This window comes from Onychomys torridus, chromosome 23 (genome assembly GCF_903995425.1).
Source record: "Onychomys torridus chromosome 23, mOncTor1.1, whole genome shotgun sequence".
Taxonomy (NCBI): domain Eukaryota; kingdom Metazoa; phylum Chordata; class Mammalia; order Rodentia; family Cricetidae; genus Onychomys; species Onychomys torridus.
Genome location: NC_050465.1, coordinates 25,621,446 through 25,635,386, shown reverse-complemented (window position 1 = coordinate 25,635,386; position 13,941 = coordinate 25,621,446). Strand labels below are relative to the sequence as shown.

The 13,941-nt window shown below is 42.3% G+C and overlaps 1 protein-coding gene across 17 annotated transcripts in view; it reads right to left on the bottom strand.

The window, feature by feature from the left end:
• Positions 1–353: 353 nt before the first annotated feature.
• Dlgap1 (DLG associated protein 1) overlaps positions 354–13,941 on the bottom strand; it is an 826,029-nt gene continuing 812,441 nt past the window's right edge. For 9 of the 17 annotated variants that reach the window (XM_036172835.1, XM_036172838.1, XM_036172843.1 and 6 more), the window contains 3 exons: positions 11,615–11,706; positions 6,463–6,615; positions 355–3,770 (listed from right to left, as the gene is read on the bottom strand). In XM_036172835.1, the coding sequence (XP_036028728.1) occupies positions 3,561–3,770; positions 6,463–6,615; positions 11,615–11,706 (455 nt within the window). In that variant the 3' untranslated portion in view covers positions 355–3,560. Of the gene's footprint in view, positions 3,771–6,462; positions 6,616–11,614; positions 11,707–13,941 lie in introns of all 17 variants that reach the window. The other 8 variants (XM_036172827.1, XM_036172826.1, XM_036172832.1 and 5 more) reach the window with 1 other exon arrangement.

Genomic DNA, 13,941 nt, shown 5'->3' with positions numbered 1-13,941 from the left:
ACTGTGTGGGAAACACAATAGGGGACATGTAGGCAAAGAAGTCAACGTGGTTAAAATATGTATGTGTGAGGGGCTTATAGCCTCACTCATAATCTGTGCCTGTTAGATATTGCAGTGTTGGGAGCGCCTGAATCCAAACTCCAAGCATATGTGACCAGCAGAATAAAAGACTTCAGTGCTTTAGTTCTGAAATCCTTTAGACAGGATCTCCCACAATTCTGCCGCAGTGGCTAGGTAGCTAAGTGCCATCACAATAAGAGTGAGAAGGGTGATGTGCCCCTTAGTTGCTGAGCTACCCACTTCCAAAGACAACCACTTAGATTTTGGAAGACTCAGGGCTTCAGTAAAATCACACAAGCCTGAAAGCAGTGCATTGATTATTTTATTAATTCCTTCTTTTTACATTATGGGAAACATTCATGTATTTACAGGTTGGTTTTTTTTTTTTTTTTTTTTTTTTTTTTTTTTTTTTTTTTTTTTTTTTTTGTCCACACACAATCTAGGTAAATAAGCCTATGAAATTCCAATTCAGAAAGCCATAAAAATCTTCCCCACCCCTCCATCTGAAGGCTTTCTCAAATGAATCTTTTGTTTTTTCCCCAAACCAAAATAATTTTTAAAAATTACATTAGGGAATTCAGATATGCTAATGATTTACATTCCAGTTATTTAAAATATGCATCTAGACATGTTCTTAAAAAAGAAATGGTAAATTCACAAGGATAAGGCTTAAATTAAAGCAAGTACTGCACAGTAAAACATTAAGGGAACATCTATAAATAACAGAAATATATTATAAATAAATTAGCTCTATTTACCATTTCAAATATTAAAAATCTTTAATCCATTTCTTCATCTCTCTTTACAAAAAGGTTATGTGAATTGTATGGAAACATCTGCAAAAAATATAATACTTAATTTCTTTGAACGTATCTTTTTTTTGTTTTTGTTTTTGATGAGGGAGACAAATTTCTTTTGTAACCCCCCTCCCCCACCCCAAGAAAATGCCCAACACCTTTATACCAAAGTTAAACAAAATAAGTAATTTTTCAGGGTACATACACTGTTCATTATGAACTAAAAAAACATCTCTACAAATTACATCAAAAAGAATAATGCAACAAAGGTTATGCTCACGGATGTTAGTTCCGGGTTCCAGTGGATAAGAAGCTGTATTGTGTGGGGGTCATGTCCTAACACCAATAATTAGCGTTTTTTATAAAGTGTTTATACAGTTTAAACTGTGTTTCTCAGGAAGGCAAAGGTTGTGATGCCCTGCAGGCGTTCAGCTAAAAGATTTAAAATTCTTACCAAAAATAGCTTATGAATATACAAATGCCATTCCCTTAGACAAGATGCAGAGGCCTTCTCTTATCCCTCTTTAAACTAGCCTGGGCTAAATCAGTTTCCAAAGAAAACATTGTCGGAGAATCTGGACTCCTGTTAGAAATGACCTCTCCCTCAGGGCATGGAGGTGTAGCTGTGAGAGTTGGGGTTAGCATGGACGCTGCTTCCTGTGAAGTCCATGTCTTTCTTGGATGAATGTGACCATGGGCTACCCAAGGTGACAGTTGGCCTTACTCCTGCACACATCACATGACATTTAATTGCTGCTCCATTGTAAAGAAAAAGCGTGTCTTTTTTGAAACTAGCAAATACTTGAAGCTCAAAAATCTCTGCTCCAGTTTGTGAAAGCACTGACTTTGTCTGCCCTAGTTAAAAGTTGGTTTTTGTTTTTTGTTTTGTTTTTTTAAATAAGTTAGTAGCCCTTTTCTTGTAAACCACAGCAGTAAACATTTGTGCCCTGTTGTTAAAGGTAGCTCAGAGCATCAACGGCTCTGAGAGGTAGCGAATTCTCTAGTGGTTTTAGAATGCGTCTGAAAATATTGGTTGCCAGAACCCATCACTTCTCTTAATTTTGTAAAGAAAATTAAATTAGCACCTGGCTATGAGAGTGTATTTGTTTTTTGTTTTGTTTTGTTTTAAGCATCTCTGGTGCAAGCATTTTTTTAGAAGACTTTCATTTTTCGATGGCACATTTCTCATTCTTTAGGTTGCAAGCTTGACATACTACATGGCTGACCCTTTCAGACTGCCGCAATCTGAATGTTTAAACTGCTACGCGTAAGGGCATTTGAAGACTTCAGCAGGATGCCAGCGCACACAGCCCACCGACCATGACCAAACTAGAGCCAAAGACAGCCTGGAGTCCAACCAACCGCCTGGGTTTCTATCGGCGTTTATGGATGCCCACTTTCCTCGCTCCGCATAGCTCTTGGCCCCCGAGGATCGAATGACTTCTCTCTCCACTTGGAACTTCAGGATCATAATGACAGCTCTTTGGGATGAGGCAGCATGTCAACTAGGGTAGAAAACCTTTCATTTCATTCATTTGATATAGGACAAAAATTCTGTGCTGGGGGACACGTGAACCCTGTTTTGGAGGGAGAGGAGACCCCTGAAATGTGACGTGCTGGGCGAAACTAGACAGATGTGTAGCATTCAAAGGGGTGGCAGAGAACTGGAACTCTTCTCTGGAAATGGCCTTGCGGTCTTTGAGAAGCAGAAGTGTTCGTGTGTGTGTGTGTGTGTGTGTGTGTGTGTGTGTGTAATCTTAAGTGGGCCCACCCGAATGGACACTAAATTAACAGAGCCAACCTCCCCTCCCCCCATTTAAAAACCACTGCCATGACATTATAATACACAGAGTACAAGAAAAGTTGATAAAACATTTCAGGTCTAAATTTTCTTAATAATAAGATAAATAAATAGATTCCTTATATAGGATCTTAAACCATCGGAGTTTCCTTTGCCTTAACTTTCCTCATTTTATTGCCTTTCAGAATAGATTAATTTCCCTGAAAGAGCGAATTTACAATCTTCTGCTGATTGAAACATTGGAAGCTGTGATTGATGGAGTACCGGTGAGGCAGTTTGTACAGCTGCGAAGGTACAGACGCAGGGTACCTGCACACTTTGCCCTGCTCTCCTACACACCCAGGCCCCCACCCCAGGCCAGCTTGGTCCCCCTCTCTTGGTCACCACTGATTCCGATGAGAGATGGTGTGATTTCTGAGATTAGAAATAAAGCGCTCTGTCTGCTTGTAAAAATAACCGTTTGGGGGCAAATAAAGGGAATCAGAGCCCTCTTTTCTTTCACGTGGAAGACGGTTAAGTCTCAAAGGATCACCCTGTGTGATACTGGGTTTCTGAAATACCCTATGGTTTTATATTGCTGAGTTCTAGGGACACACTAGCTTGAAAGAACTGAGGAGGGTGAGTGACCTACAGGTGTCTTTTCTACACAGGTGGGTTTGTTTGTCCCAGAAAAGAAAGGGTTTGGATGTCTGCACGAGGCTTCAGGACAGGGGAGCGAAGCTCGGTGGAGAAGATGGGCAAAGTGGTCCAGGAAGCGGGTGGGGCGGCTTGGGGACGGCTCCTGCGAGGTGGACAACTAGGGCCACGACGACGGTGGCGGTCACTGAGCTCAGAGACGGAGGGGACGGGGAGGAGGCCGAGGGGAGGGCGGCGGGACGGTCCTCGGCGGCGGCGGGCGGCGCTCAGAGCCGGGTCTGCGCCTCGGGGATGTAGATCTCGATGCTCTCCGCGCTCTCGGTGGCCGAGTTCTGGCGGACCGACGCGGCGCGCTTGGCGGCCATCAGGCGCTTGCGGGCCTCCTGGCGCTGTGAGCTCTCCAGCGAGCGCTCCCGGATCAGCGGCGCGGGGCCCTTCGCCGGCTTCTTTGGCACTGGAGGAGGGGCCCTTCGCTCCTGATCAAAGCAGAAGGTTCAGGACATTACACAGCTTCTCAGGACAAGCTTGGGAAAGACTGGGATAGGTCAGTAGTTCGAAAACCACACACACAAACTTCTGCCCTTTTTTTTTCTTTTAAACCTACGGATGGTTAGTTCTGATCTGCACACTGTATATGTGATTTCTCTTCATTGCTCTGGTTTAGGTATTCAAAAGATGCAAGGGGAAAAAAAAACCTGACAACACATAATCTCTTACGCTGAAGGTGGAGGGTAAAGCTGGATCGCAGAACCAGGTCTTTCCATGGCAGGGTGTAGGCATTTAAAATGCACCCCTGCAAAAGGCTCCCTGCACCTCACAGTGAGGGTGGCAGTGTCTGCAGACACCAGCTTCTTCCTGGTGCTAGGGATGGGCCAGGAGATCTCAACAGCTACAGAATGATTTAGAACTCTAAGATGTTTGTCCCTGAGGCATCAGGTAGCAGCTTGGGTTAGAGAACAAAACCCTCTCATCTCTCTGCCTGCGCCTACCCAGGCTCCTCTTCTACCCATTCCTAAGTAGCCAGATACTATAAGATTGCGTTTCTCGGCCTCGATGGTGCCACTGGACTTACACCCTTTTTGCACATCACACAGGAACACACAGCCATAGGTTGTACAGGGTCACTGAGTGGGTAGACTCTGGCATTCCTTTCTCTGGGGAAGATTTTTCCAGCACTATCAATCAGTCCCTGGGGTTTCAGCATGCTTGTGTAGGCCCAGAAGACAATCCCAACTTTGCTATTAAAAGTTGAACACAGGACTGGAAAAGTCTGAAGTGGTATCAGATCTTTTCTAACCTACTGAAAAATACAGCCCCTCATGTCTTCATGATAACCGTATGGGGGGAGGAAGGGCATCTAAAACCACAAAGGATGCTTTTAGGAGAAAGGCGTTGAGCTTTCAGGCTGTGGAAGGGTCCACACAAAACCCACATTGCCATTTAAATAAAACACCCTGCATCCTTATGAAGTCACACATGAAGTTCATCCTGAAGGTACCGAGTACCCATCTTAACACTGGGGCCCTCCTCCCTTGCCAGGGAGAAAGGCAGAGTTCCGTATTATTGCACTTGGACTTGGCCCACGGTTGGTTAAGGTGGAGCCTGTGTTTCTGACAGGACAAAAAAGGGAGAAGGCAGCACGCAGTCTCCCACCACCTCTGCCCTTTCATCATTTGTTCTCCTGTCAGGTTCATGAGAGGGTGGAAACTGATCGTAAGCTAAGTGCGTTTAAAAAAAACTTAAAAATTAAGCTAGTAATTTATCATTAGGTCACATACCAATAAATCACATGTAACAATTTCTTTGCATCACTTCTTCGGGACATTTAAAATCTTCATTGTGGGGTAATTGGTAGATATTTTTAAAAGTAGGAATATTGGAAACTTTTTAGTCATTTTTCTTTCTTTGCACACTTTATTTTTTTAACAATAATATTAAAGAATCAGTAGGTGAGAAATTAGATGGAGCAGTACTAAAATTCCAGCGTGTATACATGTGTGTATACTTTTAAGACCAATTTGCCAGCAGATAGTTTCATACATAAAGAAAACTAGATGAAGCACAATGTTTGGCTTCTCAAAGTAGAGGCCACAAATACATCAATGGTACCTCAAGCTTGGTTCTAAACCCCCCAGTTGGATGGTCATAGAATTGGAGACAGTGGGTAGTAGTGACAGCATTGGACTCCTTATAGACAGTCCTTTGGGACTGGGTTTGTCCTGGGTGCACACTGACCCCATACACCTGGAAATGATGGGCAACAGTGGATTACTGTTAGCTCATGATGGGTCAGGAGACCCAAAAGGGCAGGCCTCTCACTGCTGAGGGAATAGCCATCCCTCATTTTCTTGGAACTATTTGACCTCAGATCATAGAAGAACAAATGTTATTAAAAAAAAAACAAAAAAACCTCATACAGGACAGATCAGCCTGGGAAGGCAGACATTACATACTTGTAGAAGCCTGATTGCTGTGGAATCACAGTAATCAAATATTAAATTATTATTGATTAATTAAAATAATTTAAGTCTTTATTTCTAAACTGTCTCAGGAAGATCCCAGGGAACAATGTCCCCTCAGGCAAATAAAATTTGAAAAAATTCAAAAAAAAATTAGAAAAAATCCCAATGCTTATGATGTCTGTAAGCCTCCTATTTAGACTGGAGAATATTTATGAGATGATTGTCAGCCAGTTATTTCTCAGGGTTTCCTATGTTTTCTCAGAAACACATCCTGAGGGTGTAAGGAAGTTAAACTCTTGCTCTACGGAACCAGGCTCTGAAGAGGTCATTTATTTTAGCTTAGAAAGCAAACCTGGAGGCAGTTCCTTCCAGTGTCTACAGTGGTTTAACTTAAAGTTTAATTAACAAGGGAAGAAAAAAAAGAAAGAAAGAAAAAGAAGAAAGAGGGGAAAAGATAAAGAAAAGCCACATTCCCACTTTCCAATTCACAAAGACAGGTTTTTTTTTCTTCAAAAATATGCCTGAAACATATTACAGATAATATCCCAAGTGATTAGTATGTAAACATTGTCATTACAATGAAATGAATATGATACCAGCTCCATTTCACATTGTAAACAGCAGGACTGGATGCAGAAGCCTATTTAGACTGTCCAGTGTTTGTGCAGGTTTTTAAATGAACCATACAAAATCTACATTGTTCTACCTTCTTGTCAAGAGGATCCATCTGTTTCCAATTATTGGCCTTTAACTGATGAAGTTCATCAAATTTCATACTAATATTTTCTATGGACAACTGCAGCATGTCCCAAAACCCCGCCAAATCCTGGGAAGTGGGTCTTGGATGAGCATTGGGATTCTGTGCAAAAGAGAGAAAAAATATTGATGCTTTAGAAGCAATATGACAGCAAGCAGGACCGAAAAGGCATTTTCAAACATTTCAAAGAACCTAAGGAGGCTGAGTTCCTTTTGGTTTTTAGATAAGAGATAAAAGTGAAGCTACAAATGGCAATTTTATACATGCCCCCATTCCAGTCTCTGATTTTCAAATGTCAAGGTTGCAAAATTCCTCTGTCCTTACAACAGAATGGTTGTTTCAGTTTGATAAGTGGGGAGAGTCTAAACATTGGGAAAAAAAATCCCAGTATGTGTTATCTCTTACTGGATGCATTTTAAAACAATGTATTTAAATGAAAATACTATCTTTGAAAAAAAATCGCATATAATTTCATGCCACACAGTTTATTCAGAAAACAGATGAGAATTCTAAAATGAGATTAGTTTTAGGACTCATGTTGAGTGAAATACTAGGGTATCAAATTGATAAGCAATGAGAAATTTTCAAAATATTTTGCTTGATATAGCTTCTTTGATGCTAGAGACTGAGCCCAGAGTTTGTATATTTGCAGCAAATGATCAACCATGGATACACATACCTAGTCCCTGAAACAATTATATGTTCAGTAATTGAGATGTTACTGATATATATAATAAAGAATCATTTTATCAGATGACCTATTGGAAATTACCTAGTTTTAAATATAGCAAATGTCAGAAAACATTATCTTTACACGTACATATGTATGCTGGTAATAATTCCCTTTTCAGAAGAGCAAATATCTTTCAGTGTTTAAGAACTGACTTTTTGCCAACCAGTGGTAGTGTTTGCTTTTTCACTCAGGAGGCAGAGAGAGGAGTATCTTTGAGTGACAAGGCCAGCCTGGTCTACAGAGTGAGTTCTAGGATACCCAGAGTTACATAGTAAGACCTTGTCTGGAAAAAAACTTAAAAAACAACAACAACAAAAAAAAAACCAACCCAACAAACAAAAATTATTATTATCCTCTGTGTGTGTGTGTGTGTAAGTGTGTGAGTGTGTGCACCCTACAACATGTGTGTGGAGGTCAGAGGACAACTTCATTGAGTTGGCTCTCTCCTCTCACCTTTGTGTAGATTCCAAGAATTGAACTCAGGTCATTAGGCTTGAGAAGCAAGCGCCCCTGGAGCAGGCCAAGAATTGACTTGTGTTAGTTAGTTTGCTGGAGAGCTTGGTGTGTAATTTAGGCCGGCCTGTAAATCTCCAACCTTCTACCTCAGCCTCCTGAACGGAAAGCCTACAAGAGACACTACCACATCTGGCTCAAGAGTTGACTTTCTTGGTCCCTGTAATGTGTTATCACGGTCATTGCCAATCACCATCTGCAAAAGCAGCTGACGGCATTACCGTCAGACAGCAAGAGTCTTCCTCCCTACCCGTGTCAGGGGCTTCTGGCCAGTGCCATTTCTCATTATTTCTTAGGTTTATGAACAACTGTAAATCCCCATGTCCTAGGATGACTAAGGCTGGCTTGAATATTCCAAATTAACCCCAAGAAAATGGTATCATCAGCATTTCAGAAGGTGTAGAGGCTGTTGATCATCTGATTGTTCAAAGGTTGGAAACAACATTTGCATCTGAGGATGAGCTAGTACGACTGGCCTCCTTCAAAATAAATGCAAATGAAGAAGCACTGATGTGTGTAGAGCTCTGAAACTACTCACAGCCATGAGATTCTTTGGAATTCATAAACTTTAGAGTTTTCAAGTGCTTGGTTCAATATGAACATCTATTCTAGGGATGAGAGTAAGTATGGCTTAGTGTTACATGCTCAAGGGCTTGGGTTCAATCTTTAGCACCTAGCCAAAACAAATCAAAATAAAATAAATACAGCAAAACATGAAAAAGTTTCTAATGACACTTGAATGAACAAAAGGCATTCTTTGTAATAGTTTGACATAGTAAACAGCAAATGAAATCAAAGAGCCTCATGGGGTGTGGTGGCAAATAGCAATTATCCTACCACCAAGTAAGCTGAAACAAAAGTACCTTAAGTTTGAGGCTACATTGCAAGCAACAAAAGACCAAAAGGGATAAAACAAATAAACAAACAACCCCTCAACATTCAGAATTGTTAGTAGACTTGACAAAGAGCTTCTCAATAGTTCGTGATTTCACAAAGTACTTAGCTTTATCCATCATGGGAAACTAAACAGTTCATAATCTGGAGTTCAGCGACATTTTCTGGGTCACAAGTTTTACTGTTGTTTTAGCACCAATGAAAGAAATAATACAGACTGAGTGTCTTATCCGAAGCCCCTGGGACCAGAGGTTGAGATGTTGGAGTTCATAGGATTTGGAAATGTTTGCCTATCCATAGTGAGATATCTTAGAGACAGAATGCAAGTCTTAATGTGAAATTCATGTATATGTCACCTATACCTTGTACACACAGTTTGAAGGTATTATGTACACTTTCAATGTGCCTGCATTTTGACTGTGACATGTTATATGAGGTCAGATGTGTATATAGTATTAATGCTTTGGTGTCCCCAAAGTTTTAGATTTTAGAGAATTTCTGATTTGGGTGTTTTGGGTTTGGGCACAGTCCCCCTACAGTTCAGTAGCCTAAGCTTATCTAAGTCGTTCTTTAGATGTGTTTAGCTCTGTATCATGGGCAATGTGGTCTTGCCCCCAAAGGAATCTCTTTGCCCCATGTTGTCAAAAAGACAAATGAAACAGAGTGTGTTTCTCTAACTCAGCAGTCATATGAGAGTATGAGTCATATGGTAGTATGGTTGAGTCTAAACCATATCATCTCTGAGATCTGAGGGAGAGTCGGGGGTGTCCCCTCCCCCCCCAGGTTTAGTTATGCGGTATCACTGTAAGTTATCACTGTAAGCTTGAGAATCTAGTGTGGAATAAATATGTTTTCAAACTATCTTCTTCTTTTCCTCAAAGGAAGAGGAACTAAAGAAAGAACAGAAGTACCTGGCTCTGAGTGGCCCTAAAGTCACTTTTAAACACACACACACACACAGACACACACACACACACACACACACACACACACACACACACACCCCACACACATTTATTTATCATGTGTATGTGCTGGGGGTGGTGCCAGAGCAAGTAGGTGGAGGTCAGGTGACAACTGGTAGGAGATGCTTTTCTCTTTCCATCTTATGGGTACTAGGGACCAAACTTAAGTCATTCAACTTGGCAGCAAGCTCCTTTACCTGCTAAGCCATCTTGCTGCCCCTTAGGGTCACTTTCCTACAGTTGTAGTGCTAAGTGGAACTACCAGCAGGCCATACTGTTTCCTGGGATGATTCCCCTCTGCAAAGATGAGGGCGGAACTCACAGCCGGCCTAGGACTTATGGCGACGGAGCTTGAACAGACCAGGGTTTGATTCTTGACTCTGCTCTTGCCGTGTGCTGGTAGCAAAGTTTCTTAACTTTTTATGCCCATCTAGCCTACCTGTAAATCATAAAAATAACGCCACCAGTAACTCCAAATGCCCATTCTGAGGAGTTACCCAGGGCATCTGTCACGCTTGGTGCTGGACTTGTTCTTCAGAGGCCTGGTTTGAGCGGTACCTTCCTCTGTTGCTGTGGCATTCCCATAAATAGAGACTTTCTCAAGTGGCCACAGGAGCCACTGTGAGGAATGACAAGATGCCAAAAGCTGGCTTTTATGAACTTGACAATGTCTAGAAATCAGCACACATTTAAAAAAATAAAAAGGCCCGTCCTCTCACCTATAAGCCAATTGACGTTAAATGTGAACATGCCCACTTTTAAGCAGTTTTGGGTTCAGAGCCTATTTGGAAACCCAAACCTTCAGCTCACTGCTTAATTAAACATTACATTTTATAATTCTGTTTTGCCCTATATGTTCACCATTGTATTTAAATATCTTTTATTTTTTAATTTCAACAATAAAAGGGTCAGGAGGGAAAAAAAGGCATCTGCAATTTTATCTTTAAAATGTGCACAATATTTATGTTCTATTTTGTAGTATTCCTGGGAACTTGCTCATCAATTCTGTTTTTACATTTATTCAGTGTGAGGGTGGGTGGGTGAGGGTGGGGTTGGTGCACATGCCATAGCGTGTGTGTGTGTGTGTGTGTGTGTGTGTGTGTGTGTGTGTGTAAGAATGGGAGTTGGGTCTCTGTGAGTTCTACAGACTGAACATCAGGCTGGTCAGCAAGCCCCTTTACCCAGAAGCCATCTAGCCTGCCCTGGACTAGATTCCTTTGAGGAGAAAACACAGTACCTAGGACATAGAGTTAAACCTCTAAAGCCCTCTCTGGGTCATTTAGATGTCAATCACTTTCCACACATCAAAACGCTTCTTTTCCTTGTCTTTGTTTTAGAGTCAGCCTGACCAGCAATAGTTGTGTTTGTGAGGTCCCTCTTGGAGGTTGGAGGACTTCTTTACGGCCTCCTTGAAAAGGCTCTTGACCTGTATTTCACCGTCAAATTTGCAAATGCTATTGCTGTTATTATTGGAAGAGGGGTTTCCTTCCTTTGTTTTTGTGTGTCAGAGGTAGATGTATGTCTCAGGGTGTCTAATCTACATTTTGTGATACCCTCAGCCTCTGGCCTTTGAATTAAAACAAAACTCTGATCAGGAGACATAGTCACTGATGGCTATTTTAGAAAGAGAGTCTTGAGCCAAAACAATTATCTTGGTAACGGTATTTAGAAAACATCGATTACTCCATATTTTAATAAGAATAAGAAAAACAAAAGCATCATACAAAAATCTAGGAACACAGAAAGTTTCAATAAAAAAAAAAATAATCAGGAAATGTAATTTTAACTTAATTCTGCCCCTAAGATTATTTAAGTGTAGAATAAAGTTGGGGGGTTTTGTCTGTTTTATTTAATGAAAAGCGGGAAGCCAGATTAATCTATTAAAAGACTCCAATACTTGGTTCAATCTGAGTTTTGCTTTGGCTGGGCCAGTCTTGAGGACAAGGTCTCTCCGGGCTGTGCTAACAAGAGTCACGGTGATATGGGTGGTACCTACCAGGTTCTCTTCACACAGTTCTCTGAACTGGTAGAATTTCTGCGCCATGAGAAGCTGGGCGCTGCCCACCGCGGTTCGGATTTTCCCTAGAACTGAAAAGAGCAGACACGGAAGTTTACATGATGCCTCAACGTTGAGATTTCGTCTGGTCAAGCGAAGAAAGAGTTAGGCGTCACGGTTTGGAAAAACAGCACACATCACGTACCCACACCCATCCGGGGCTATGAAACCCGGGCTACCGGGTTCAAGTATAAAGTCAACTTGGGAAGCACATGTTTATCGCTCCTGTTTCTCGGGAGAACTGGAGTTTTCCGGCACAGCACTGTGCTATACCACAAGGAGAGACAAAATAGCATTCCTTTCAGGGTCCAGACAAATGTTATGCGTTTCCCCGTGTAGTTTTGGGTTTATGGAGTCAGGATCCCAATAATGCTGGCTTGATTTTCTAATTCGGATTTCTAATTCAAACACAAGAGAATCAATGCTAGCCAGGAGGGAGGAGTTTCCTAGTCACCCTAACCAGTCCATAATCCAGCATTTTCCCAGCGCTCAGCCACTGGCCTTTTCTGGCAAGCGAATTTACTAGGGAGTGATAGGGTTCAACCTGTTGCCTAGGGCACAGCAGCACGGGCTTTCCGTTTTAATGTTGGTTTGGTGTGGAACCTTCCCCATTGCAGTAACCGCCTTTGAGTACCTCTGCAGGGGCCCGGGTCTGAGTGTCCCCAGGGATCCCCCTGAACCCGCAGCCATTGCAGCTGCCCCAGATGGAGCCCTGCCATGCAGCAAACCACCCTCCTGTACCTGAGTGGACAGAAACCTCCCACAATGGAAGACTAGAGAGAACTCAGACCCCCTGAGGCTTGGCTAGGCTGAGAATTCTGCCTGGAAGAGACAATATGGGATTCAAGCAATCTCACTGTTGGCTTCAGTCTAAAGAATTCACACTCCTTTTCTCAACCACAAGGTCAGGAGAAAACAAAGAAAGCAACGGGGATTGCCCAGGGCTTTTTAGTAATTTGCTGTACCGGATTTACGATGCCAGGCTAGACCTGAGTTCATGATGCTCACTCTACCTAGGTTCTGCTTAAATAGTTCAGCATCCACACCTGTCCGTCATAGCATTCTGAATTCATGCATCCCCAGTCATGCCAGACAGCTTGGGGATACACATTTGCAGCTCTATCAAGTCAAAGCAGCCCCCTGACTTGATGCTCTAAGCCCTTATGCAGGTAGGCGTGTTTACTTTTTTCCAGTGTGCTGGAAATCAGTTGAGTGAGGTTTCTCCTTTTTTATTTTTAACTATCATCATCATCATCATCATCATCATCATCATCATCATCATCATTTTTAGACAGGGTCCCACTACATAGCTCTGGCTGTCCTGGAACTCACTCTGTAGACAGGCTGACCTCATACTCACAGAGATCCACCTGCCTCTGTCTCCAGAGTGCTGGGACTAAAGGTCTGTATTACCATGTCCCACTTGCTGTCCCTTTTTTTTTTTTTTGAGCTGAGGACTGAACCCAGGGCCTTGCGCTTGCTAGGCAAGTGTTCTACCACTGAGCTAAATCCCCAGCCCTGCTGTCCCTTTCTTGATACCTCAAAGTAAAGTGGACAGCTTATCTCCACACAGGGTGAGCTTAAAGTTCAGAGGTCAGGCCTCTTGGAGCTACTACAGTGGACAAGTCAAAACTGTGAGCTAAGAGATCTCAGTCATACACGAATGTCTGTACTATGTCAGACTACCATAAAAGGAATGCCCCTTCCAAAAAAAAGAAAAAGAAAAATGAGGTCTCCTGTAGCCCAGGATGATCTCCAATTCACAGTGTAGACTGGGATGAATCTGAATTCCTGATCCACCTTGCCTCTCTCTACTTCCGAAGTGCAGGGATTATAATTGTACTCCACCACACCTGGTTGGAAAGTATCATATACTCCTTGAGGAATAAATGCCAGCGGAAGTAAGAAGTAAAAAGCAAAAGGCCAAAAGTTGACTATGAAAGGAGAAAGGAGAAGGATACATCTTGCTAATGTTTGGACTCTCCTCTGTAAGGTCCCAGATCAAAACTCAACGGGGTAGGAAGTGGAAACCCTTCTGTTGAGTTTCAAGGAATCAAATGCAACACTGGAAAGTTCACGGACAAGCCTACATAGAAGGCATCTTTCCAAGGTCACTCTTGAATTCACTATTGTTCTGGACAAGGTGTTGATTAACCTTGAAGCAGCTAATTTGGCGCTCAAGGCCAAAGCCAAGGCCAGCAAAGGGCAGAGGAGCCTGAAAGGACTTGTGGAATCTAGTCACGGGGATGGGCCGTGGGGGCTCTGTG